At 44.0% G+C, this 27896-nt stretch overlaps 1 protein-coding gene across 1 annotated transcript; it reads left to right on the forward strand.

Annotated features, from left to right (window-relative positions):
• The first annotated feature begins 955 nt into the window (after positions 1 to 955).
• Positions 956 to 27896, forward strand: METTL14 (methyltransferase 14, N6-adenosine-methyltransferase subunit). The gene is made up of 11 exons (XM_053257043.1): positions 956 to 1107; positions 4243 to 4331; positions 5226 to 5313; positions 7398 to 7478; positions 9456 to 9543; positions 10794 to 10884; positions 11811 to 11952; positions 13528 to 13620; positions 20087 to 20203; positions 25152 to 25362; positions 26326 to 27896. The coding sequence occupies exons 1-11, from the start codon at positions 1036 to 1038 to the stop codon at positions 26628 to 26630; spliced, it is 1377 nt and encodes a 458-aa protein (XP_053113018.1). The 5' UTR covers positions 956 to 1035; the 3' UTR covers positions 26631 to 27896.

Consider the following 27896-nt stretch of genomic DNA (forward strand, 5'->3'; position numbering starts at 1 on the left):
ATGTCAAGTTCTGTTCACTACAGAACAGATTTGCAGCACTGGAGCAGGCTTGTGTTCCCCTGCTAACTGGGCAAAGAGTCACCTTTTAAACGTGGTGATTTTATTTATTTAGCGGGGGAGAGCAACTGACTCTATCCACCCCCAGCAAAGTATCCCTCCAATGACTGTTGCTGGTGTCTATGTTATGTTTTGTTTTAGAATGTGAGCCAGTGTTCCCTCTAACAGGGATTCCCAGATGTTGTTGGCTACAACTCCCAGAATCCCCAGCTGCAATGGTCTTTACTTGGGGATTCTGGGAGTTGTAGTCAACAACATCTGGGAATCCCTGTTAGAGGGAACACTGATGTGAGCCATTTGGGAGCAGGGATCCATCTTATTTATTTATTATTTCTCTATGTAAACTGCTTTGGAAACTTTTGTTGAAAAGCAATATATAAATTGTTGTTGTTGTTCTCTACCCACTCAGAGAATGCTATTCTTATCAGCGATTTTTTTAAAAAGTTCATTTTTCTTCATTTTGTTAAGTATTATTATATATGAGCTTGAAATTTACTCTTAAGAGTCCTATAATACTTACCTGAGAGTAGACCACATCACTGAACACAGTGAGACTTACTTCCGAGTATTGCGCTGTAGATCTAGTTAGCAAAGACGTATTAAGGGAATGGGAGAAGGACTTAAGTTATTATAGGAGGCTAGGATAGGAAGGGCAGGCAGGGCATCATTCCTGTCAATAATCTAGAAATCAAACGGAGTGTGTGATTGTTTTATTTATAATAACGACGATCTGCTCCAATACAAGTGTTAACTATACGCACCCAAACCGAATCATCAAACCCATACTAGCTTTTTGCCCTCAACAACGATGGGCGCTAATGGTTACTGGAGCAGGAAGCTTCCTTTTCATTCCTATACGTATTCTGGCAAGTTATCCTCCTGCTTGGTATGGCCGGAGGAGAGGCGGAAGTGACGCTTTAAGTGGGCGCCGGCCAGGCGGCGAGTTGTCTCGTCTTCCTTAGCCCGCGAGTCCGTTGGATGAGGATGAACAGCCGCCTGCAGGAGATCAGGCAGCGGCAGAAATTGCGCCGGCAACTTCTGGCTCAGCAGGTAGTGGCTATCCCGGTGCCCGAGCAGATGAGGGGAGGGAGTCGATGGGGACCGCGCTTCCGGGAGAGGGCCTTTGCTGAGACTGCGGAGCCGTCCTGGGCGAGGGCAGCCGTTGATTTTCGCAGCTTCCCTCTCTCGCACTTTGTTTGTCATTGGCGGGGAGCTGCTGTGACGTAAGGCTCGAGACGCCCTGGCAGGGTGCGCGGGAGGCTCGAGCCTTGATTTCTTGGTTACGCCGGGGGCCGTTGATAACGCCCCCCCCCATCGCTATGGAAATGGGGACTCTCTCCCAGCCTCCACAAATCCCCTTCCAGTGTCTCAAAATGGAACCAGGGGGACCTTCAGGTCAAAAGGCGTCCCGACTCCCATTCGTTTCCGTGGAAAAGCCACCCTAATAGGATTTGTTGGAGGCAGATTTAAACAAATAGAAAGCAGTGGGGCAGCCCCATATTCACCCTACATACTTGACAGATGGGGTTTTGGTATAACCAGGGCAACGTTCAACCTAAGGCAAAATGTAATGGTGGGACTGCCCTCCACAGGTATTCTTCCATCCTCATCTCCAATAGGCATGCATGGAAAAAGCAGCCTCCAGTTACCTCCCCTAGGTAGTGGCATTTGATCAAAAGGAGTGTAAAGGTACAGTACCCTTGTGACAGACTAATTAACATGAGCGCTCATGGTTTTTACTTGTGTTCATTTATTGCAGTTTTAGCCCACCCTTCCTTCATGGAGCTTGGGGTCTTATTTTCTTTTATTTCAGCCTTGCAACAGTCCTGTGAGATAGGTTAACCTGAGAGGTGGTGACTAGCAGTATTCTGTCAATTCTTTTTCATTTGTGTGCGGGATGAGTTTTGTTCTGGGTGGCAGTATCCAGGCAGTGTGCGTGCACATGCATTCCGAGTGGGACCTTCCTGATTCAACCTGAGTGGGATCTAAAATTAACAGAGCGGACATCCAAAAGCCATGCGAGTGCATGCACATGAGCATGCCTTGGAGAGAAAACTGGTGACTAGTCAAGCAAGGATAGTTCTAGCTGAGGGTCTCCATAGCTCTAGTCTGCCATTCTGCTTCCTGTGCCACCTTGGTGTCTGTGTGTGGCATAAACAATTTCTTCCTTTTAGCAGTTGGCTTATAAACATGCATCTGATTAATCTGATTGTGGATTGTAGTTCACAAGAGCTGGTGCATCAATACCTCTGTTGGTCTTTATGGTGCCACTCGACTCTACTTTGGGTTGGATAGTAAGTATGGCGTGATGGGGAGGCCCAGGTATAAATCTCCCTACTGCCACAAAAGCATACTGAGTAACTTTAGACTAGTCTCTCTCTCTCTCTGCCTAATCTACTTCACAGAGTTGCTGTTAATGAATCTTGTAATCTGAAAGCTATGATCTGTGTGTTGAGAAGAGATTTCATTAACTGCATGAACAAGTGACAACAAATCTAATGATATGGTTCTGTGGTTCAAATTCTATCTCACCTACAAATTTATTAAGTAGCTTTAGGTAAGCCACTATTCTCTTACTCCAGTCTGTAATCTAGGGGTAATATTACCCTGTTTTTAGGTCTGTGGCAAAAGTGATTGACAAAATGTATGTGATAGACTTCGGACAATGGGAACAGGTATGCAGCTTGGGGGTACTCCTGGATCCAGGCCTCACTCTGGTATCTCAGGTGGAGGCTGTGGCCAGGAGTGCTTTTTATCAGCTTAGGCTGATTAGACAGCTGTGTCCATTCCTAGAGGAGGGTGACCTCAGAACAGTGGTGCACCAGCTGGTAATCTCCAGGCTTGACTACTGTAATGCGCTCTACGTGGGGCTGCCTTTGTACATAGAGCCCCTGGTGGCGCAGTGGTAAAACTGCCGCCCTGTAACCAGAAGGTTACAAGTTTGATCCTGACCAGGGGCTCAAGGTTGACTCAGCCTTCCATCCTTCCGAGGTCGGTAAAATGAGTACCCAGAATGTTGGGGGCAATATGCTAAAATCATTGTAAACAGCTTAGAGAGCTCCGGCTATAGAGCGGTATATAAATGTAAGTGCTATTGCTATATTGCTATAGTTCAGAAACTTCAGTTAGTTCAAAATGTGGCAGCAAGGCTGGTCTCCGGGGCAACCCGGAGAGACCATATTATGCCTGTTTTGAAGCAGCTGCACTGGCTGCTGATAAGTTTCCGAGCAAAATACAAAGTGCTGGTTATTACCTTTAAAGCCCTGAACAGCTTAGGTCCAGGTTACCTTAGAGAGCGCCTTCTTGGGTCTGAACCCCACCGCACACTAAGATAATCTGAGGAGGTCCGGCTCCAGATGCCACCAGCTTGTCTGGTGGCGACCCAGAGGCGGGCCTTCTCTGTAGCCGCTCCTGGACTGTGCAGTGCGCTCCCTGCAGACATCCGTAATTTGAATTCTTTATTGGAATTTAGGAGAGCCCTAAAGACCTACCTGTTCGGCCTGGCCTTCCAGTGTTCTTAAATTGTTTTAAAGGGTCTTTGATGTTTGTGAACCGCCCTGAGCTATTTTGTAAGGGCGGTCTAAAAATTGAACAAATAGGCTATATAAATTAAGTACAGTGTGTGTATTCTTATAGCTATCCTATCTTTTGGAATACTTGTGTAATGGATCATCCTCTAGAGGAGCTATTTAAAAGTGTCTTCCTTTTTAGTATGTACTGCATTGGCCATGTCCCCTTAAGTGGCGCAGCAGGGAAATATTTGACCAACAAGCAGAAGGTTGCCATTTCAAATCCCCGCTGGTACTATATCGGGCAGCAGCGATATAGGAAGATGTTGAAAGGCATCATCTCATATACTGCACTGAAGGAGGCAACGGTAAACCACTCCTGTGTTCTACCAAAGAAAACCACAGGGCTTTGTAGGCGCCAGGAGTAGAAATCGACTTGATGGCACACTTTACCTTTACATTAGCCACAGGGGTTTCAAGCAAAGGCGCTTGTATGGAAAATAAAAGGCAAAGTGTAAATCCCCTAGGAGCTTCAGGAATAGTACAAACATTTGTTGCTGTAGATCATAAAAGTATATTGTTCTTATACTGAAATTTTAACTAATGGCTTCTTTGTTAGTACTAATTATTCCTTCATATGTGTGTTCTCCCCCTCCCCCCAACTTTCTTCCTTTAGTTGGGGGCTGAAAGTGCTGATAGCATTGGTGCAGTATTGAATAGCAAGGATGAACAGAGGGAAATTGCTGAGACAAGAGAAACCTCCAGGTTTGTACTAAAGGAGGCTTGTTTATACTTGAAAACATTTCAGAGGGGAAGGGAAGAGAGAATGCCAACTGCTGCTTTGCTATGGAGCTTGAGTTAATTTTACTGTTGACTCAATGTAAACAGGGCTAAGCTCACCAAATCAGATATGGTTATATCGACAAAATAGTTGAAAGATAAAATGTGTCAGTCTTTGAGAATTGTTTACAAATATTGGTAGTGAACTCTATGATAACTGTTGTCTGAATTTACACCCATGATAAATCTTTATGCCAAAAGAGGAGTTCTTTTACTTTTCTGAATAGAATGCCCTCCAGTGTAATTGCCTACAAAATATGAAACTTGTCTTACATTTCAGGATAGCATTAATGGGTGGAGGCTACCTTTCTAATCAGTGGTATCTAATGGCTCTATAGAAGGGAGCAGTGCATGCTTTATGCCAAGTCATGTTTGAGGGGAACAGGACTGGGCCCCAGACTGCCCCACCTTCTCTTCTCATGTGCAAATTTTCTATCAGCCCAAAGATATAGAAGCAAAAAAGTATAATTCAAGAAGCAGAGCTTAGTTAGAAGGATCTATCTTCCCTGCCTTGCACAACTCTGATTCCCTTCAGAAGTTCAGCCCATCAGCTAGCAGGTAGAAACACTCTCTGTGCACTGGCAGTGAAAAGAAAGGTCATTCCAATATGGAAGGACCTTTGAAGAGACTGTGTTTCTCCAGTCAGTTTTTTAATGTTAGCGTAAAGCAAGCTTCATGTGCCATGAAAGAAAAAGTGGTGCCGTATCTAATAGGATACAAATCAATACAATGTTTTAAGTTAAAGACAGAAATACCTTTTCAAAACATGTTAATGAAATGTGTCCTGGCCTGCTACACTGTCATCTTCCACATTTCCAGGGCTGCTTATGACACATCTGCGCCAAATACCAAACGCAAATATCTAGATGAGGGAGAAGCTGATGAAGAAGAAATAGAAGAATATAAGGTGAGAAAGTGGTGGAATAACACCTATTTATATAATAGAAATGTATCGTTAATTGTAAACCTTTTGAATTGATTTATGCTACATGCAATGGTCTCAGATAATATGTTTCAAGATACTACAAGAAGTGCCTTTACAATACTTGCTTTAATAATTCAGGCTATATAATCTGGTGACTTGAAATATTTTAAGAACTCCTGAATCTCTTCTTGAAGACCTGGTTCAGACATGAATGTACCGCCTCCCCTCCTCCTCCTCTGCATGTGAAGAGAGGGGATTGAAAGCTTCTGCTCTTGGTTTTGAATAAACCACTGATCTTTCTTATGGCTGAACTTGGGGAATCTGGTTTATTCTAACTGGTTAGTTAAAGCAGGATTTGAAACCATGGATTGAACCATGGTTAGAATAGACCAGTTTCCTGAATTCAGATGTAATAGAAAACTGCAGTTAACAAAAGCCTAAAGAGAGAGATTGTCTGGTTTTACTTTCTTTGGTGGTGATGTGGAGATCAAGAATAAGCCCATGAGAATTAGCTGCAACTGGATGGAGTTGCTAACTGGGCAAAGAGGCACTTTTTAAACATGGTGATTCTCTTTATTTAGCAAGGGGGAGAGCAACTGGCCCTATTTAATTTATTCAGTTTCTGTACTGCCCTTCCAAAAATGGCTCAGGGCGGTTTACACAGAGAAATAATAAATAAATAAGATGGATCCTTGTCCCCAAAGGGCTCACAATCTAAAAAAGAAACAAAAGATAGACACCAGCAACAGTCACTGGAGATACTGTGGATGGATAGGGAGAAACTCTATCCATCTCCAGCACAGCATCCCTCCAGTGGCTGTTGCTGGTGTATATCTTTTGTTTCTTTTTTAGATTGTGAGCCCTTTGGGGACAGGGAGCGAATCTATCTGTCGAATCTTTGTAAACCGCTTTGGGAACTTTTGTTGAAAAGCGGTATATAAATATTTGTTGTATTCATATTAATATCTTGCCTTTGGATGCTCAAGAGTGCATGTGTGTGCATTTCCTACAGCAGTGTCTGCTTACATCTGTCTTTTTTATTTTTATTTTTTGCATTTTATTCTACTGAATTCTTTGGGAGTGTTTTTATTATAAATCTAGCTCTGTTAAAATATGGCTATAAATTGCTTCAATAGCAGTCTTGTTAAAATTCAACTTGGAAGGGGAGTTTGACGTTTGGATGGATTTCCTACCTTCTTTCTCTTACTTTCCTGTAGTATGTGTGGGGCACTACTTCCCCTTAAGCCTTTCCTCTTCCCCAGCTGGATGTGTTGGGAATTGGGGCTGGGGAAATGCCTTCTCCGTCAAGGAGGCACCTGTGATGGGTAGACTCTGTTGGGCTAAGATAAAGATATAAGAAGGTGACATCCATGTGGTTGCTCTGGGTGCTGATCTGAAGAATGAGAGCAGAGAGGCTGCTTCTTCCAGTTGACGCTTGCCAAGCTCTCACTGAGATCCTCCCGTTTCACTTACATGCTCTCATCCTGCCCATGCAAGCAAGACCATGCTTCTGCTTAGGGAGAGAGAGATCCTGTGTATGATCTCCTGGGAGTGTGTTGCATATCTCAACCCCAAGTCCCAGCACTTAATGATGTTCCCCAGCTCTGCTTCAAGACTTTTGTTTGCCCTGTAGTCAGAGGGGCATAATTAAACATGAAGAGGCCATTGATGTACAATTGTGCCAGCTGAGAACCATTTCTAAATAATGTTTTCCTTGGCCTAAAGCTAAGGGAAACATTTAATGTCAGATGAAGTAAAATTGCAGCATGCATGATTGGAAGTATACAAGTGTCATTTCTGACCTTCTGACTTGTTTCAGGTTCCAAAGTTAAAGTAATGCCTTCGATAAACTTGTTATTGGTTCAGTAAATGAAAGAAGGGCCTTTCTGGCACCATAAGATTTCCCCTGCCATTTTCCCCAAACTGGCATTGGAACTGCTCACGATCTGCTGTTGCAGGAGGCTAATGTACATAGGCAGGCCTCTTCCTTCTCTAAGAAGCGGAATGATGATGAGAAGAGAAACATCCTGTCTCTACATGCAGATAAAATGTGCTTTATTCCAAAGGATGAAGTAGAGCTTCAACAAGATGATGAGAACCTGCCCTATGAAGAAGAAATTTACAAAGATTCCAGTACTTTTCTTAAGGTAACCAGTTCCTGTATTTAAGTGTCATGGTTAGTTTCCTATCTTGCATTATTTTTGCATGTTAAGTAATGCGAATTAATAAATGTGTCACGCCCTCGATCTCAGATAGCGAGGAGAAAGGGGAAGCTGACAGCCTTTCAGCCGATGCAGGGGTGCCTGAGCGGCAGAGCCCAGCTGTCAGTTCCCAAGAGATGGCTGAGGAAGGTCTGGCTGATGTTTCAGAGCAGGCACAGCAGTCTGGGGCAGCAGAGACAGTGACAGACAGACTAGAAGATGAGCTGTGCAGGCAACCCCCACTGACTCCACAGCAAAGGCGTATCACAGGGTGAAGAGCACAGCTGGAAACTATCAGGAGGAGTAAATGCCTCTTGCAGAGGGCTGATAAGCCTTGAATCCCTGCCAGCTGAGAGTTATCAGCTTGGACTATAAAGCACATCAACAGCTTTCTGTTAGCTGCTGGAAGACATTTCTCAACCCTCATGTCGACAGCTTTCAGCCCAAGCCTGATATAGAGAACTATTCCGAGCCGTGTTTCGTTTCTGCAGCCCAGTTTGTATTGTGGACTATCTTCCTGGACTTCCCTTTCGGGTGCCCAGATTGCTGACAAAATGGTTCTTTATACAGATGCCGTTAAGCTACTTAATTTTTTAAAAATAGCTTTTGCATCCTGTGACCAATGTCAAACTAAAGCAGTCCACAGTTTGATACTTCCTGTTATGCATAAGGTTGGCAGATCTGACACCGAAACATCTCCTTACCTTTAAAATAGTTGTTATCCTGTTCAAGCTAGTGAGGCTGTTCCCATGTGCAGGCAAAACTGGGCTAAGGAAGTCCAGCCCAGTTTTGCCTGTGCATGAGAGCATGCAGCTCCTGGCAGCAGCAAACCCGCAAGGGAACCCCATCTGTTAGCCTGGGTTAAAGTTGCAAATGTGCTATTAGTCCAGGCTAACTGATTGTGTGTTGGCTCCATGCGGCACCCACATACCAGCAGCCTCCGGCTGGTGTCAAAATACTCCCCGTAATGCACCGCATGGTTGTGTGGTGCATTGTGGGAGTTCCATGGGCCTCCTGGCTCCCAAACCTCCCTGCTGCTGGCAGAAGCTGGCAATAATCTGGTCGGGCAATCCATCTACCCAGCAACACGGAGAGCATCACCTGTGGGGGAGATAAGCATTTCGAGGATTCCTCCCCTCGCCCCTTCAAGCCCTTGTCGCAGATCATGAGAAAGGACTCGGTGTCTGCTTCATGTCAGCTAAAGGTTGTTGCAAATATAAGTTATGTATGGTTTTAAAATTCTTTTCAAAAAGGACAAATTGAATACCCTGTTTGAATATTCTTTGTCCTTGCTCTAAGAAGTTAATGTAATTAGAAATCTGGAAAGGTAGCTGAAGATAATCTAGCCAAGCACTGTGCTTTGGGTTCAGATTTTGGAAGACCCGAAGTGGTATTGTCTTTAGTGTTGGACTAGAACTGGGAAGACCTGGGTGCAAATCCCCATGAAGTCCACTGGATGGCTTTGGGCTAGACATTTTCTTGGCCTAACCTACCTTGCAGAGCTGTTTTAAAAGGAAAACGAAGGGAGGACCATGTCTGCTGCCCTGAGCTCCTTGGAGGAAGGGCAGTTTTAACATGTTATCAATCAGTCCGTGTGCAAACACTACCATTGTATCAGTGACCGAATGTAGCTAAGATTGTCAGAGTGGAGACCTTAAAAATGGTGGTTCTAATTAGGTATTTCTGTGCTCCCTTTGCATTCGTAGCTTTAATATGTTACCGCTTGCCATTGTTTCCAAACGAGCTAGCTGTAGTTTGAGCAAGTCCTCTAAATAAGGATTGCCATATAATGCATTGAGCTGTTAGGAGAGCAGGAGGAGGGAATGTTCCTGATCCTCCAAGCCACGGTCACCTGAATTGAGCCATAGTGTCTAATCTGCCTCATCTTGCTGATCTTTATTCTTGGGTGTTTTCTTCCTGTAGGGGACTCAGAGCTTAAATCCCCACAATGATTACTGTCAGCACTTTGTGGATACTGGACACAGACCTCAGAACTTTATCAGAGATGTGGGTATGTCAGACGAATATCAACAAATCTACCACAGGCTTCTTCATGCTTGCTCTGTGGCTTCTGTATGCAGGTTGTAAGAGGTTTGGTTCATGATTGTCATGAGAAAGAGAGTTGTATTTGTATGTCTTCTCTGAAGGAACTTTACGCTCTTTCTGTACGACTATATAATGTTGTGTGGTTGAGGTGTTAGGTTCAGCAGTAGTAAAAATTACGGTCTCTATCAGAATGTTATGTACAGATATCAGAATTAGATTCCAGGCAATCTTTTGCCTAGGAAAATCCTTTGCCTATTGTGCATTCAGCTCGGCATCTGTGGAGACGCATTAAACACTTACCGTCAGACATTCTGAATATGCACACTGAACGTATCATGTTCTAAACTTTCTGATTAAAAACATAAGAACAGCCCTGCTGGATCAGGCCCGTGGCCAATCTAGTCCAGCTTCCTGTTTCACACAGTGGCCCACCAGATGCCTCTGGGAAGCCCACAGGCAAGAGGTGAGGGCATGCCCTCTCTCTTGCTATTGCTCCTCTGCAACTGGTATTGAAAGGCATCTTGCCTCTAAGGCTGGAGGTGGCCCATAAGGCAAGAGGCCTCTCAATATCAGTTTTCATTGGTTTTGAGGCACAGTTGGACTTTCAGTACAACAACAACCAGCAATAACTTCTATTAGGTATCCTGATGTCAGGTTTGATACCTGGCAAAGCTGCTTACCTGAAACATAGATGTTACCCTGTTCTAATTAGGAGTAGGCTCAGTCTCTCAGATGCTGAAAATACTTCTTGGAGATGTTAGTATGTGTATCAGTTTTATGTGGACCCATATAATACCAATCATGCCAGAAACAGTTTCCGAATAGTGTTATCCCTTTAAGGAGAGGAAATCCCAAACAAACCCACACCTCAAATAAGGAAAAGATCTTAACACTAATACTAGAAAACTTTATAATTTGTAGTGTTGGTTTACCTGGTGCTTTTGCATATATGTTTGCAAAAGAGAGGTTGCTCTTGATTTTAAGACTACATATGTCATAGCTCTAGAAAATGTGCACTGAAACCACTAGCAATTGGAGGGGTGAGGCAGAGGTTTAGTAACATTCTCTTATCTTATTATATATTTGAACGGAGGTATTCTGTTCATGTCCAGTTCGTTCTAAAACCTGTATAAAATATATTAGGGTTGTTTCCTCATGACCACCTGTTCATGAAAGCTTCATCCTGCAAATAAAATGAGCATGTTTTCTTCTCAGGCTTAGCAGACAGATTTGAAGAATATCCAAAGCTCCGGGAACTCATCAGGCTGAAGGATGAGCTAATATCTAAATCTAACACTCCCCCTATGTAAGTCTGTTTAATGGACAGGATTATTTTTCTCCAGACTGGCTTAACATTAGTTATCTGCTAGCTAAGAGTCTTTCTTTCAGCACCTGTTTAAGATTTGCATGTTCTATTTTAGGATTGTGTTTATAAATTGAGCAACGTAAACGTCAAACGAAGGTATCCATTTTGCTCTGGTTGTTTGATTTTGATGGCTTAGTTGCTACAAATTGGATTTTCTCAACATACTGTGATGAAACCTAACAGTGCAAGCCTCAGATCTCCCCCACCATGACCCCAAACCACCACTGCAAATATCTTGGCCAGAAACTTAAGAGCCAGTAGTAGAGGAGGCTATGCTACCAAATGTAGCAAACATTTTAATGGCTGCAGTACTCATGTGTTGGTTTTCTGGGAGAAAAGTGCTGGAAAGTTCATGAAAGGGAATTTTAGTGGCAAAGTCAGGAACCAGACTTTTCCACATAATTTAAGATATCCTGTTTTCAAAAAATGCATTTCCCAAGTGATTTTTTAAAAGCTTTTGATGGAACAAAAATGGTTGTTTTGTGGCAATACCTGTAAAATGTAATTGTATTATCTGAGTGGGATTTGCTTTCGGACTTGAGATTTTGCTTTTTCACCAGACACAAGAGTATCTGGTGATCTCCAATTATCAGGGCTGCTGTAAACATTTATAAATACATTCACTCAAGCAGAGAACACTGTATATTTGTGTAGGTGTGCTCTCAGACAAGTATTCTCAGTGATAGAATGTTGTTGTTTATGTATATGCTTACTTGGAAGAGACCTTTATCTGTGCGGAATTTCCCCAACTTGTGGAAGTTGTATAAAATCTATATATTTCTGTCACGCAATATATTAATGAGCATGGAGACATTTTCAACATAGTGCTGACTGATCCAACCCTTTTTTGTTGTTTGTGGGAATAGGTATTTACAAGGTGACTTGGAAGCTTTTGATCTTCGTGAACTAAAGTCTAAGTTTGATGTGATTCTTTTGGAGCCTCCACTAGAAGAATACTATAGGGAGACGGGCATCACTGCTAATGAAAAATGCTGGACTTGGGATGATGTGAGTTTGCTGTGGAAAAAGATGACATTAAGGCTGACCTCATGTTTCTGTTTAGTCTGAGTTGGCTTCCAAAACTCTGCACAACCCTTTCCAGAACTTCTGATCCCTTTGAACATCCTCTCATCAGCTAGGTCTAGAAACTTGTTACTCCATCTTGCAATGCATTTTCCCATGCTAGAACCTCATTGAATCCTCTAATTTGTTCCTCACTTGTCACTCATTTCAACTCTCTTTTTTTATGGCGGAACTGTTGTACCACAAGACAATTACCCTTATACTTTACTCTCTTACTACTTTTTTGGCTTTTTACAATTCTGACGCCATTGAGGACATGTGCAGATTTACCTGATAACCACCCATGTGGCTCCCCTGACTTTCTTCCTTTTCCTAGCGTTGAGTCATCTGTGGGACTAAAGTAGCGATAGAGCAGAATGAGGGATTGATTTGTGACTGAGGGATGCCTACTTGAACACCTCCATGTATTCAAGGGGGCAAGGGCTTTTTTAATAGGGTAAAAAATTGCATGCTTTATTTTACAAGTCAGTCAGCATAACTCCTTATGGTCATTGTGAAAGCGGGAAAAGTGAATGATGTCATTTTCTTCTTTTTTTCCATGGGTTACAAGTAATTGTAGTTTTGACACCCAACAAATATACCTTGCTGTAGTCAAACTGCAACAGGCAGGGTGTCACCCCTCTGTTTGTTGTAGGTGGATTTAGAAACAATGGATGCAATGTGGCAGACAATTATGGGCCTAGTAGTGGCTAGGGCTGAGCTCTCATCTAAGGGAACCGTGAGCTTAAAGAGCATTTCCCTTTGCTTTTGAATTATTGGGGAAGGGAGGAGGGTATCTGTCTCTCTTTATTTTTAAATTTGAGTCTAAGAGGTGGCTATACTCAAAGTAAATAAAAGTTTTACATAGCTTTATATATAAACTACTGAGAGATTAGGATGCTAGCAATGAAAACGGAGGTAGGTTCTAATGTTAGATCTCGGAGCTCCATTTGTTGAACTACTAATCTTCCCCATATTAGTGAAACTGACCTGTTAGTAAGGAAAGGAATTCTTTCCACTTGCATGCATCTGTAGTTAATTACTGCAGATGAATTCTACCCGCCCCCAATGTTACCCACCCCCTGCCACATATCTCTCTCATAACACTGCTTTCTCTGAAGGTGGAAACCAAAGAGATGCATTGTTTAAGAATGATTATGTTTGTTGCATTATGTCTTTTCAGTCTTACTTGAAGTCTGTAAAAGTCACAACAGTGGTATAGCCCCAGGCTAATGTAAGCTAAACAATCTGCCCTTTGAAATGTGTTTACTACTATTAAGGCAAGGACAGATATGTGAGAAGAACAGAAGGGGGCGGGAGCTTTAACTTGTTCTAACCTGATTTATGGGGATACTGGGGAACGTTAGGAATCCTGAGAAATGCTGGGCGGGGGGGGAAGCTATATATGTAAGACTACTAGGTCAGTCTAATCAGGATGAACATCTGTAATATTTGTTCATTAGCCTGTTCCGTATTTGAACAAAATATTTGCTTAACGTTTTGTTTTCTTTTTTGGTGTAGATTATGAAGCTGGACATTGAAGAAATTGCTGCCCCACGGTCATTTGTCTTTCTCTGGTGTGGTTCTGGGGAGGGTCTGGATCTTGGCAGAGTGGTAAGATGATGCTCTAAAATGGAGCTGGACCAAATAATTGTTCAGAATGTGAAAGCTCCCTGTTTGCTATCTAATTTTAAATGCAGATGCTCTTATTGTAGTGAATGGGTTTGGGCAAATATAAAACCAATTAAATGTTAATTCTTATTTTCCAGATGAGCATCTGTGAAAACTACCATGCACAGTTTCCAAATATCTGTTTTATCTTTATAGTGTGTGTTTTTCATATTTTCTCCAGGAACAGGGTGTCTTCTGCTGACCATTTGCTGTGTTGTCTGTTGAGTGAGTCATGGAAACTCTAGTTAGAGATGTGCACGAAGCTGTTTGGAAGCCCTTTTACGGGTCTCCGAACAGGTTCGAATATGGGACCAGTTCAAAAGCCCCAGGGGGTGGTGCTTTAAGGGTGGGGGAGGGTGCACTTACCCCTCTTGCCGCTTCTCCCCCCGCCCCCCCCCCGGTTGGCATTATTTTTTCATAAAAACCTTCGGGGCTGCAGCGTACCTCCCTGCTGCCCCGTTGCCCTACTTGGCCGGAAGTGGCCGGAAGTACCGGGTGAGTGCACGCCTGTCATGTGCGCGCATGCAACGAGCACATGCACGCCTGGTACTTCCGGCCAAGGAGGGCAACAGGGCATCAGGGAAATATGCTGCCGCCTCAAAGGGTTTTAAAAAAAAATTACGCTGGTGGGAAAGAGGCAGGAGGGGTAAGTGCACCCTCCCCCCACCCTTAAAGCGCCACCCCTGGGGCCTTTGAACTTTGAACTGGTCCCATGTTCGAACCTGTTTGGAGGCCCATAAAATAGCAATAGCAATAGCACTTACATTTATATACCGCTCTATAGCCGGAGCTCTCTAAGCGGTTTACAATGATTTTTAGCATATTGCCCCCCAACATTCTGGGTACTCATTTTACCGACCTCGGAAGGATGGAAGGCTGAGTCAACCTTGAGCCCCTGGTCAGGATCGAACTTGTAACCTTCTGGTTACAGGGCGGCAGTTTTACCACTGCGCCACCAGGGGCTCTGGTGGGCCTCCAACAGGTTCATGCACATCCCTAGTGGCCTATAGCCCTCCAAGTAGTAGCCGATGATAGATCTCTCCTCCATGAAGTTATCCAAACCCCTCTTAAAGCCATCCAGGTTGTTGGCTGTCACCACATCTTGTGGCAAAGAATTCCAGAAGTTGATTGTGCATTGTGTGAAAAAGTACTTCCGTTTGTTGATCCTAGATTTCCTGGCAATCAATTTCATGGAATCACTCCTAGTTCTAGTGTTATGTGAAAGGGAGAAAAATTTCTCTCAATCCACTTTCTCCACACCTTGCATGATTATATAGACCTCTATCATGTCTCCCCACAGTCATCCTTTTTCTAAACTAAATAGCCCCAGGTGTTGTAGCCTTGCCTCATAAGAAAGGTGCTCAAGGCCCCTGATCATCTTGGTTGCCCTCTTCTGCACCTTTTCCAGTTCTACAATGTTCTCTCTTAGATGTGGTGACCAGAATTGTACGCAGTACTCCAGGTGTGGCTGCACCATAGTTTTTTATAAGGGCATTATAATATTAGCCGTTTTATTTTCAATCCCCTTCCTTATGATCCCTAGCATGGAATTGGCCTTTTTCACAGCTGCCGCACATTGAGTCGACACTTTCAATGAGCTGGCCACCACTACCCCAAGATCCCTCTCCTGGTCAGTCACCCACAGCTCAGATCCCATCAGCGTATACTTGAAGTTGGGGTTTTTCGTCCAAAAGCATCACTTTACACTTGCCAACATTGAACCGCATTTGCCACTTTGTCGCCTACTCCCGCAGTTTGGAGAGATCCTTTTGGAACTCCTCACAATCCGTTTTGAATTTCACTACCCGAAAGAATTTGGTATCATCTGCAAATTTGGCCACCTCTCTGCTTACCCCTACTTCTAGATCATTTATGAATAAATTAAAAAGCACCGGTCCCAGTATATATCCCTGGGGGACCCCACTTCTTACTTCCCTCCATTGTGAAAACTGTCCACTGATTCCTACCCTCTGTTTCCTGTCTTTCAACCAGTTAGCAATCCACACATGTACTTGTCCCCTTATCCCATGACTGCTAAGTTTCCTCAGGAGTCTTTGATGAGGAACTTTGTCAAAAGCTTTTTGGAAGTCCAGGTATACTGTGTCAACTGGATCACCTTGATCCACACACTCGTTGACACTCTCAAAGAAGTCCAAAAGGTTGGTAAGGCAAATTTGTACTAGGTAATGGAAATGATAAGAAATAGTGGGAGCCTTCTACTGCTCAGAAAAGCTTTCTGCTGTTTCTTATCTTCTGAAAAATGGTAGTGGAAATGAGATCCCCTAGGGAATAAATGTGTTTGGTGCTGAGTCTCCTGCTTGCCGGAGAGCTAGGGGCACTTGCCACTGATGAACTGGCAAGTGTTTTTGCCTGGTTGGGGTCCAAAGCAACCCTGGTTTCCCTCCCAGGCCTCAGTACCGAGGAGGGCATCTGCTCAGAGTGGGGAAATTCCTTCACTCTTCCACTCTCTATCTCCAGTCAATCTCTTTTCAGTTCTCCCTTCAGCCTGTTGAAATCTGTTGTTTGTTCTCCAGGGCTTCCAGCCCTCTGTGTCCTTTCCCCTTCATCATCATCGGCCTATTCAAATACCTTCTGGCATTTGGTACAAGTCTTGAATGAGCCTAGTCAATGCCAGATTCCTCATTCTTTAGCCTCCCCTGTTTGCCCCTGCGCTATCTCTTTTCCTGTGCCAGTGTTGTGAGCCAACACAACACCAGCGGCACTTTCTGTTGCTTCCACCAGCTCTGCCTCAGCCACATCTCCTGAGTGGTGTGACTGTGCATACACTCCCTATTAGGGATGTGCACGAAATGTATTTTGCATTTCATTTCAAGTTTGAAACACAAAACGTTTTGTCGAAACACTAGTCAAAACGGCTGTTTCGACAAAGCAACTAGAAACGTTTTGAGTGTTCCAACCGTAGGGAACAGTGGAGAAACTCGAAATACCCCTTGCTACCCATGGGGAACAATAGGGTGTTTCGCATTTCCCCATTGTTCCCTGTGGCCGGAACAAACTGCACTCAGAGAGTGCACTGCACACAAGTTTTGCACTGCAAATTGCAATGTATTTTGCAACTCTGCCTCAACAACTGCAGAAGCACATAGTAAAACACACATTTCAAACACATTCCAAAAATGGCCCAAAAAGAATCACTGACCCAGAATCCACTGCCAGCCACAGCGCCTGCACTGCAGTAACATCACTGGCACAAGTTGCTCTCTCACACATAATTATGACTCCTTACATTACTTCCTAGCGTTGCAACAGCTCTCTGCTCCTTCTACCTCAAATCGGTTCCCAGAGATACTTTGCTGTGACGTCTTTAGTGGGTTCTTTGCAAATAAAATCTCCTGTATTGGGGCCGACTTGGACTCCACTATTTCTGCAGGGTCTGTGAGGGAGGTATCCAGCAATCCCTCTTGCAGTGTTAGGTTGGATCAGTTTCAATCTGTGACTCCTGAGGGTAGGGTGCCTCCTTGTCTGAAGGAGGCAATAGTTAGACCTCTTCTTAAGAAGCCTACCCTGGATCCCTCAGCGATGGATAGTTATAGGCCAATCTCCAATCTTCCCTGGCTGGGCAAGGTAATCGAGAGGGTGGTGGCTAACCAGCTCCAGGCGGTTTTGGAGGAAACTGATTATCTAGACCCATTTCAAACTGGCTTTAGAACGGGCTATGGGGTTGAGACAGCCTTGGTTGGCCTGATGGATGACCTTTACCAGGGAATCGACAGAGGGAGTGTGACTCTGTTGGTCCTCTTGGATCTCTCGGTGGCGTTCGATACCATCGGCCATGGTATCCTTCTGGGTTGCCTGGAGGAATTGGGAATAGGGGGCACTGCTTTGCAGTGGTTCCGTTCCTATCTCTCGGGTATATCCCAGATGGTGGAGCTTGGTGACAGTTGCTCCTCAAAGCAGGAGCTGTTATATGGAGTCCCTCAGGGCTCCATTCTCTCACCAATGCTTTTCAATATCTACATGAAACCGCTGGGTGAGGTCATCAGGAGATTTGGTGCTGGGTGTTATCAGTATGCTGATGACACCCAAATCTACTTCTCCTTTTCATCTTCAGGAAATGACACTCACTCTTTAAATGCCTGCCTACAGGCAGTAATGGGCTGGATGAGGGATAACAAATTGAAGCTGAATCCAAGCAAGACGGAGGTGCTCATTGTGGGGGCTCAGAATCTGAGGAGTGAGTTAGATCTCCCTGTTCTGGATGGGGTTACACTCCCCCAGAAGGAGCAGGTGCACAGCTTGGGAGTACTCCTGGTCCCAGGCCTCACCCTGGTTTCTCAGGTGGAAGCCATGGCCAGGAGTGCTTTCTATCAGCTTCGGCTGATTCGACAGCTGCGTCCATTCCTTGAGGAGGATGACCTCCCAAACAGTGGTGCACCAGCTGGTAACCTCCCGGCTTGACTATTGCAATGCGCTCTACGTGGGGCTGCCTTTGTACGTAGTCCGGAAACTTCAATTAGTTCAGAATGCGGCAGCCAGATTGGTCATTGGAGTAACCCGGAGAGACCATATTACACCTATTTTGAAACAATTGCACTGGCTGCCGATATGTTTCCAGGCAAAATACAAAGTGCTGGTGATTACCTTTAAAGCCCTGAACGGCTTAGGCCCGAGTTACCTTAGAGAGCGCCTTCTTCTGCGTGATCCCCACCGCACATTAAGGTCATCTGAGGAGGTTCGTCTCCAGTTACCACCAGCTCATCTGGTGGCGACTCAGAGGCGGGCCTTCTCTATGGCTGCTCCAGGGCTGTGGAATGCGCTCCCTGCGGAAATCCGTAATTTGAATTCTTTATTAGCCTTCAGGAGAGCCCTTAAAACGTATTTGTTTGGCCTGGCTTTCCAGGGTTTTAAAATTCTAACCCGATTTGGGGGCTTTTAATTACTGGAATTGTTTAATTGCTGTTTTAAAATGTTTTTAAATTGTTGGTCATTGTTAAATTGTTTTTAATTTGTTTTAGCTTTTTATTGTTTTAGTGGTTTGTTTTAATTGTAAACCGCCCTGAGCCATTTTGAAAGGGTGGTATATACATCAAATAAATAAATAATAAATAAATAACAGCTGCCACAACAGCACCCTTACTTAGCAGCAAGCATAGCCATAGGCTCAACTAGAGCAGCTTCAGCCACACTTTTTGGCTGAGTACACCTTGCAATGAATGCAGATTACAGAGCAGTGAGTGAAGCACAAGTTAGTCTTAATGCCAGATGGAGCTCATCACAGCAGTCACCAATAAATAACACACACACGCACCCCCCTATACCTGCCACTGTCCATTTCTTGCAACAACACTATCTCACAAACAAAATAAGCCATAACTCAAGGAAGGAAGGCGCCCAAGTTTGTCCATGTTTGTTTATTTATATCTATGTAAATAGCTTTGGGAACTTTTGTTTTGATCCAGCAAAACCAGATTGTTATAGCAGCAATAGCACAACGTATTATACTCAGCGATAAGAAAAGAAACCCACAAAATCAAATGAATACAAATATTTACATACCATTTTTCATCAGAAGTTCCCAAAGCGGTTTACATAGATATAAACAAACAAACAAATAAAGTGGTTCCCTGTCCCCAAAGGGCTCACAATCTAAAAAAGAAACATAAGATAGACACTAGCAGCAGCCACTGGAGGGATGCTGTGCTTGGGCTGGATAGAAACAGTTACTCTCACCCTGCTAAATAAAGCGAATCACCACTTTTAAAAGGTGCCTCAAAATCAAACCTACCACCTTCCTCTTCTGTTGTATCCTCTACAAGAAAGGCACACTATAAGGGCTCTCTGCTTCCCAGTCCCTTTGAATACACTTTGAAATTCTCTCATTTTGTGTTCCCCCTCTTTCCTCCCTCTTCCCAGCCAATGGGGGCACAGTTGCCTATGATAAGCCAGCCAAGAAGCAAGGAGGCTGCATGCCAGTCAGAAGCCAGTGTCAGAAATCCAGTCAGCAAGGGAAAAGCAGGCCTCCAAAATGGTGCTCAAAACATTGAAATGTTTTGATCGAAACGGTGTTGTTCTGCTCCAAGCTCGAAACAGGCTTTTTATTTAGAGGGTTCAAAACACTCAAAATGGCCTATTTCAAATTGAAATGTTTTGCCATTGAAATATTCTGCGCATCCCTAATATCTATTTGGGATTTAAACTACATGGATTAAGTTTTGTAGGCTGACGCCCAAGATATCTCAATGGAGGTCTCAAGGGAAGGAGAGATAGACACACCTTAATGCAGCCATAGCTTGGAAACTTTGAATTTGATAGATAAGCCTTCTCTGAAAAATACATGGAAGAGGAGGGAACTTTTATGCATGGTAAAACTGAAACATATTGTTTCAGTACTATGATATATTGTACAAAGCTTTACCTTAGCCTTTGCTATTTTGATAAAATGTTTCAGTGTTTGCGCAAATGGGGTTATAGAAGATGTGAAGATATCTGTTGGATTAAAACCAATAAAAACAACCCTGGGAAGACCAAGGCTTTGGATCCTAAGGCTGTCTTTCAAAGAACAAAGGTATATCTGGCTCAATTTCTTTCTGTGCTTTTACTTCAATATGTCAGTAGATCTAAAGAAACACCAGATGCTCTATTGCTATTGGTATTGGTTGTAGTTTCACAAAAACCATTGCAGAGAATTGACTTATCTTGCTTTCTTTCAAAGATGAATTTATATGATGATTTTAGAAAATGTAGCTAATTATTACCATTTGTGGGCTCTTTGCTTCATCTGAGTAAATATTGAAGTCTCCCCGTCTACATCTAATGGCTTCATGAAGCTCTTTTGGGAAACTTCTGAATGCTCTTTTTCACTCCATTCTTATTGAAATGCAGATCAGATAGGCTTTATGGAATACTTTACCTCTCTGTCAGCCTTCAGAGAGATGATGGAAGAGAGTAGGATGTTTTGTATAGTTTTCTTTGTTTCAGTCTGTTGCTATAGTTGGGAATGCAATGTGATTGACTTTCATTTTGTCAATTATTAAGACCCCCACATTGAAATGTAAATAAAACATAGTGCTAGCAAGAATGCTTGGTTTTCCCAAGGGCAGTTAGGTATTGAGGTCACTTCCTTCACACATTAGACCTACACCAGTTGCTTAGAAACCACTTTGTTGCGCTAGTAAAATTACGTTGTGTTTGATAGCCAGTGAGGAAATATGTTAATATGAAGCTAACTCTGTAAAGTTTATAAATTCTTGTGAAACGTCACTAGGACTGCTTTAGGAAATGGTTTCGGAGGTATTGCTTTAGTATATAACTGTTGCTAGTGTTTAACAGAAGCCTGGTGGCTGCTTTTCTTGGGGAAAAACACCAGGAGTGGCTGATGGGGTTAAGCACTCCCTCTCCTGGTTCTTCTCAGCTCCAAATGTTCCTCCTCAAGTTGATTTTTGCTAGGAAAAGCAGCCATCTGGCTTTTGGTCTGCTTCAGGCCTTGGTACTAGACTTCATGGGATTGTGTCTCCCACCATTCCACAAAATAGTGGTAGCACCAAGCACACTGTCACTAACCAAATCTTAAAGTCTATATTCTCCTCAATATACACACAGCCTCATTGGTTGTACAGAGTGCATTGAATAGCTGGTGTTGCTCTCCACTCCTTTAGCCTCTACAAGCCTCTACTAAGATGAGTTTGTTGTCATTCAAGATAATGCCACAGTCTGTAGAGGGAGAATAAAGAGAAATGACTGAATAAACATATTTGCCTATATGCTTCATATAGTAAAGGACTGAGGGTGCTGAATAGTACTTTGTAGACTAGTAATAAGTTGCTTTATGATCTCTAGCTGTGTGCAGAAAGTAGGTGCTGGTAAAGTGTGTTGAATCAAATAGGGCTGTCTTGTAAAATTGAAGTCCACCAAAATTTTTCTGTCCTGCCCACCTATGGTAAACATACCTATGGTAGTTAAGTGTGACATATTGGTGGCCTGAAATGGAGGGAGGGAGGACCCAGCTCTTCCAGTGTACAATTTCCCTGCTTGCTTGTCTGGAGACTATTCTTATTTACCAGCCGACCCCACACAGAACATCTGTGCAGTATTTGGGGCCGGTGTTTCCCACTTGGGCTGGTCCTTCTCCCCCCTTCCCCTCTCCTCGCCCACGGTTTCTGTCTGGCTTTAAAGCCAATCTGTTCCCTTCTGGGCTGTATCCTCTTCCTGGCCACCCGGCCCCCTCCTCGCCCCGCCACCGCGACCAATAATTTCCCTGCTTGCTTGTCTGGAGACTACCATTATAATTAATTCTTTTAGCCAGCCAGCGTGGGGATGTGGCAAGGCTATCCGTGCTGGTGAAGGAGGTGCCTGATTGGCTGGTTGGCCAGTGGAGGCACATGATTGGCTGGGCGCCGGTTGGCCCTGCCGCTGTGAGGAGGCAGTAGTGGCAGTAGGCCTAGCCCGGCCGCGGCCTGGGCCGTGAGAAGGCGGGATGTGAGAGGCAACGGGATGGACTGGCCCTGGCCCGGGCGGCGCCAGCAGGGGTGAGTGGGGAACGGCTGGTGGGGGCAAAGCCCCCGCGCCTGTTGCAGCCTGGAACGGGAGGGAAATGGAGCCGGGGCATGAGGGAAACGCCCATTGGAGGCCGGGCCAGAAGGGAAACGGGTGGCGGGGCTTCCCTGTTCGCCGCCTGGGAAAAGGAATGGCGGCGGCGGGGGGGGGGGGGGCTCTTTTTGGCCGCCTGCCACCCCGTGAGGAGCAGCTGCGGTGCCGGTGGGGCTGGAGCAGGGGAGGGGAGGCAAGAGAGACTGGGGCAGGAGGGAGGGGGGGAACAGCTGGCCCCAGAGAGCACACACCATGCTCCGTGCAGGGGTCAGCTAGTTCTTATTCACTGCAGCCGGGGCCGAAACCGCCACCTCAGCCTATCAGCTGGGCGCCAGGACGCACATTCTAAAGGTGTACCCAGGAGAATTAAATGTATAGGATGATATAGGCTATCTAGTCATCGGTTATTGTAATACCTTCTTTGTTCAGACATAAGTGCTGTGCACCAGAAACTGCTTAATTAAAGTGAATGCGAATTGCAGCCCATGTCCAGGAGGATATGTGTTTTCTTTCTTTCTGGTTTTTCCATAGTTTAAACTCCTACGGCTTGTGCCACAGATCTGGAAATTATTATTCCTTCTTGTCTGCAGTTTTGTGAAAACCATATGACTTCAGTAAGTCAGCATTTTATGATCTGGGGAAAATTGCCCACTTGGGTGTCATTTTTCTAAAACCAGATCGGTCTACACAACTCGCAAGTAATCTTGCTTCGTTTAAGTGGACTTCCTGCATGCAAACTACCCTAGCCACTTGCATCAATCTCTAATCAACAAAGAAGGAGGCATTGTGAGTGTGAGAGTCAGTTTAATTAAGCACGGGGCTATCCTCTGGATTACTTAAGCCAATTTACATTGCCTTAATAGTATACTGCAGTGAGCTTAAGAAGGACAGAGTTTGTGGAGAGAAGCTGGAATAAAACTCAAACTGTCCAGACTTTTTAGGAAATTGCTTATTTCTTCTTATAGGTTATAGATTTTGTGTTTTACTTGTTGTGCACTGCCCAGAGCTCTTGAATGGGACAGTATAGAAATGTAATAAATCAATAAATGGAACTCTTCTCACAATCAGTGAGAAGAGCTCCTGCAAGTTCTGCAGGGAGAGCGGGTTTGCCCGACCCTCCCTGCCGACAATCACTTACTCTTCGCTGGGCGGGCAGATTGCCCACCCAGACGAGTGCCTCGGCCAGCTGCTCCAGGGGTCGGGTACAGGGAAGTAATGCACCGCATGAGTGTGTGGTGCATTATTGGGATTACCCGAGTGTGCCTCCCGCAGCTGCAAGCATTCGCAGCAGCCACACAATCAAAAAAATGAGGTCAAGGGAGCGCTTGCTCCCTTAACCTCATTTAAGCAGGAGGCTTCACAGGCGAGTTTGCTGCCATGTAGCCAACAGGATTGGGGGCGATCCTGGTGGTTCACATGAGTGAGCCCAGGCTGGGCTCCCTTAGCTCAGATTTTTATAAGCTCACTCGTGTGAATAGTCTCACTATCTGCTAAATACAAACTATAAGGCAGATAAGGCAGTCCTCGACTTAAGGCACTTCAAGTTAAGTTGAATGGCACTTAAGATGTGTTTTAAATTGCCACCTTGTTTCAACTTTACAACTGTGTTTCACCTTATAATACCGTGGGAGGGGAGGCTTTGCTAGACTGCTGCTGGTATATGGGCTGAAGAAGAAGAGGCGGCAGCAACAGTGGTAGCTCAGGCTCACATTGTCATTGAGACAGGCAGCCTGGCAGCAGCTGCTGCAACACATGAGGCTACTGACGGATTGGCTGATTCACTAATCCAAGAGGCTCCTCCCCCCCATGCTGCCACCACTACTGCTTCTCCTCCTCCTCCTCCTCTTCTAGACTCAACTGCTGTGCCAGCAAGAGAGAGAGAGAGTCTGGCATATTCCCAGCCCTCATGTCGCTTCCTGCCCATGCTCTTTCCTTCCCTGTTTAATTATTACCCAGGAGGAGGATGAAATGGAGGCAGTCTACCCAGTTGCCTGCCTCCCTTCCACAAAAAAGTGAGCCAGAAGTCAGTGGGTAACAAGGGTGAGCATTTTTGGTTTTTCCACAATCAACTTCTCTGCTGCTCATCTGTAACTAACACACCATCTGTTTTGACAGTAGCCAGTGGGAAGGAGGCTATCCAGCCTTGGTTCAGGAACCCAACCCCCATTCATAACATTGTTCCCAGTTAAGATGTAGATGCCATTCTGAGGAACCAAATAGGTCTGTCTGAGGATTCTTTGTGAGTACTATATAGAATTCCAAAAGGATATGGACCCTGCCCACAGAACCTCCATGTTCCTGCTTGTCTGCTGAGTTAGGGAAAGGATTCTTGCTACTGCTTCTTCTCCCTTCTTGTATCTACTCATCTCTAAGGCTACCAACACCTCAACCACCTTTCTCTCCTTGGCACTGGAGGGGTTGAGCACATAGACCACTCCTTCTCACCACCAGCTGAACCTCAGAATGTGAGCCATTGCTACTCACCATGAAGCACCACTCTCCACTTCAGTTGGCCTATGCTAAGAAGGGCTGAAGATTCACCAGTGGAGGGCAGGAGCAATGCATGCTTTGAGCACTGGCTAGTACTGAGAAGTGCTGGGAAGAAACATTTGTGTGCTTGGTGCTGATAAAATGATGGGAGTCGTGCATCTTAGTTTATGCAGAAAGGTCAGGGCAAGGGAGGATTGCCATGCTTGCTTGAGTGGACAGGGACCTTCCTTATAGAGACTTGTGGAAAGGGACCTTCTGCAAACATCTGTGGGCATGCCTTGGAGGATGTTATTGCAGAGACTAGTATATTTTGAAGATTTAGAATGGGGCATTATCTGGATAGAGTAGTCTTCCCCTACCTTTGATGGGTTGTGGCACTTTTTTTGTCTGAGACTCTGCCGTAAAACACTTTAAAATCAAACATATATTCTATTCAGGAACACTGCCTTATGGGCATCAAAGGAACAGTTCGCCGTAGCACAGATGGGGACTTTATCCATGCTAATGTTGACATAGATCTAATTATCACGGAAGAACCCGAAATTGGCAACATAGAGAAACCTGTGGAGATATTTCACATCATTGAACATTTTTGTCTTGGAAGAAGACGGCTCCATATCTTTGGACGGGATAGTACAATCCGGCCAGGTTTGTCTAGTTTTGCTGCTTTATCAATTATTTCAAAGTCCTTGCAGAAAAGATTGTTAATATTTGATTATTAGGTGGGGAGAAAAAACTTCCCTGTGAGATTAACTGAGTCAGTATCAGCAAGACAACAAAATCTACTTGGACTCATTAAACTAATTGATTTGTTGTGGCACAATCCCTGTTTTATCAGATTTTTTAAAAAGTGTACTGAGACCATGATGGTGGTATATACACTTGAGTGTCAAGGTTAAGGATAAACCAGACCAGAATGAAAGGTAAGAATGCCACATAAATAACATTCATAAATGCTAAATAATTGCTATGTATACCTAAGAAGATCTCATTATTATGCAGCTTCTCCTTTTAGCTGTTGCTTAAGGTCAGGGATAAAACATTATCCACCAAGGCAGAAATGCTCTCCTGCTGGTTAGGTGGATTGATCTGGAGACATGTTTTGTGTGGCATGTTTTGCTTGGAGTGTGGGAGCTAGGATTGAAGATTTTCTGGTCCATTCCAGCTGTTTAATTCAATGGCTCTGGAAAGAAATATCTCTCTCACCAGAGAACATTAATTTCTAAACTCTCATCCTGATCCTAACTGTTGAAACTGAATTCTTATCGAAATATAATAGAAAGATTTCTAAATCCAATGTCGATGGTATTGCTGGGTCTTAGGGTGATTGGACCTTGGCTCTGGTTGGTGTAGAGTGAAGACTATTGAAGGGATGTACAATCTATGTGTAATGGTAACACCCAGTGAGGATTGTTTCCACGCTTAATATTATGATGATTGATTAATGAGCATTGATATGCAAAACCTTGGGGAAAAGTTAATAAAGACCTGGCACATCATTTCGGAAAGGTTGCCAGTCTTTGCCCTAGCCTACCTAGACATTCCCAAGGCAATGTATCTTTGTAAATTTATCTCACATGCTTTCTGTCTGCTGCTCCCCTCCCCCCATAGGTTGGCTAACTGTGGGACCCACACTCACAAATAGTAACTTCAACGTGGAAACATACTCATCATACTTCACAGCTCCAAATTCCCACCTAACTGGCTGTACAGAAGAGATTGAGAGGCTTCGACCTAAATCACCTCCTCCAAAAGACCGGGGAGGCGGCGCACCAAGGGGTGGAGGTAGAGGCGGGACGTCAGCTGGCCGAGGAGAAAGAGGCAGAGAGAGAAACCGAACTAATTTCCGGGGAGAAAGAGGTGGATTCAGAGGAGGACGGGGAGGTACCCACCGGGGAGGCTTTCCTCCTCGCTGAACACATCCAAGTCTCCTCTTCGGCCTTCCTTCATAACTTCTCCATTTTTAAAGTCTTAATTCTGCTGAGGTTATACTTTGCTGACTCAGTCTATAAGTCTGTTATCAAACCAGTTTTTGTACATGCTGTGAGCAAGCTCCGAGATAGCACATCGTTCTCTTTGATGAACAATATCCAGCACCTGATGTCAAAAGCACTAAAGGCTTTGGTGGATGCCATTCACCAAAGTGGAAATCAAAGCAGAGTGGCCTCACAGTAGTTTCATTTGAGATTTCATCTGATTCTTCCTGTTCTTAAAAACAGAACAAAACTAAAAACCACCTTTTTGAATATTGCCATTGTTCATAAACAGTGAAAACAATTCCCACTTGCCGTCTCTAGGCATTATTCCTTCTCAAGCAAATGATATGCAACTCTGCTTCCCATGGCAATAATAGAAAATAGGAGCGGGTTTTTCTGACTCAATGGTTATATTGGCATTTAATCCACTTAATTTTGTACGTGTCAAATATGTTTGATCATTCTTTCTTTTTACAAGGAATGTATGATAATTGAGTTTGTAATGGTTAGTGGACAGCTCAGAGTAGCTTTTATCAGTATTGCTTTAACATCTCATGCCTGCTTAACCCATCAGTCCAGACAGTAGGTCTCAGTCAAATGTTCCTTGTTCAGATGAAGGAAACCAGATTTATTGCAAAATATGGTGGTTATTGGATGCCATTAAAATGCTAAATGAGTTGCCACATTTGTTGGATGAAAAACTGAAGTTTAGACTTGCTACAAACTCAAAATACTATCCAATGTTAGGCATTTCTCAGTCCTACTAATTTCAGTGGTAAAAGATTCAAGTAGGTTAACGCTTCCATTGAAGACCTTGGGGCTTGCAAATGGATTGTGTCCCCAGTGTGGAGATTGCCAACAGGTTACAGACTATTACTTCCAGAATATAGCTTCTAAAGACAAGTTGGTTCATTTTTTAAAAATTGCAGCCGTGTGCCATGTTCATTGTAAAAGACTGGGAGGTGTTTTTGTCCCCCAGATAGTTTACCTTTTTTCTTTTTTAAAGCAAAGCTGATACTGATTGCTTGTATATAGAATGATATTTGGTCAAATCTTGGTTATGCTGTTGTAGAGGATTCTGACGATGATGTAAGGACTGAAATGAAAATCTTATGTACTTCTGTTCCTGAGAACTAGTTTTAAAAGGTTTTAAGTGAAAGCAATGGGATTATTTTACTATTTTTTGATAAATATATTATTATTTTA

The sequence above is a fragment of the Hemicordylus capensis genome, chromosome 5 (assembly GCF_027244095.1).
Source record: "Hemicordylus capensis ecotype Gifberg chromosome 5, rHemCap1.1.pri, whole genome shotgun sequence".
In the NCBI taxonomy this organism is placed as follows: Eukaryota; Metazoa; Chordata; class Lepidosauria; order Squamata; family Cordylidae; genus Hemicordylus; species Hemicordylus capensis.

What these genes read in the sequence shown, in the direction of transcription:
- METTL14 (XM_053257043.1), top strand. Translation starts at nt 1,036, where the DNA reads ATGAGGATGAACAGCCGCCTGCAGGAGATCAGGCAGCGGCAGAAATTG. An exon ending in ATTCCAGTACTTTTCTTAAG is followed by an intron (nt 7,479 to 9,455) that starts GTAACCAGTTCC and finishes TTCTTCCTGTAG; the next exon opens with GGGACTCAGAGCTTAAATCC. An exon ending in GGATAGTACAATCCGGCCAG is followed by an intron (nt 25,363 to 26,325) that starts GTTTGTCTAGTT and finishes CTCCCCCCATAG; the next exon opens with GTTGGCTAACTGTGGGACCC.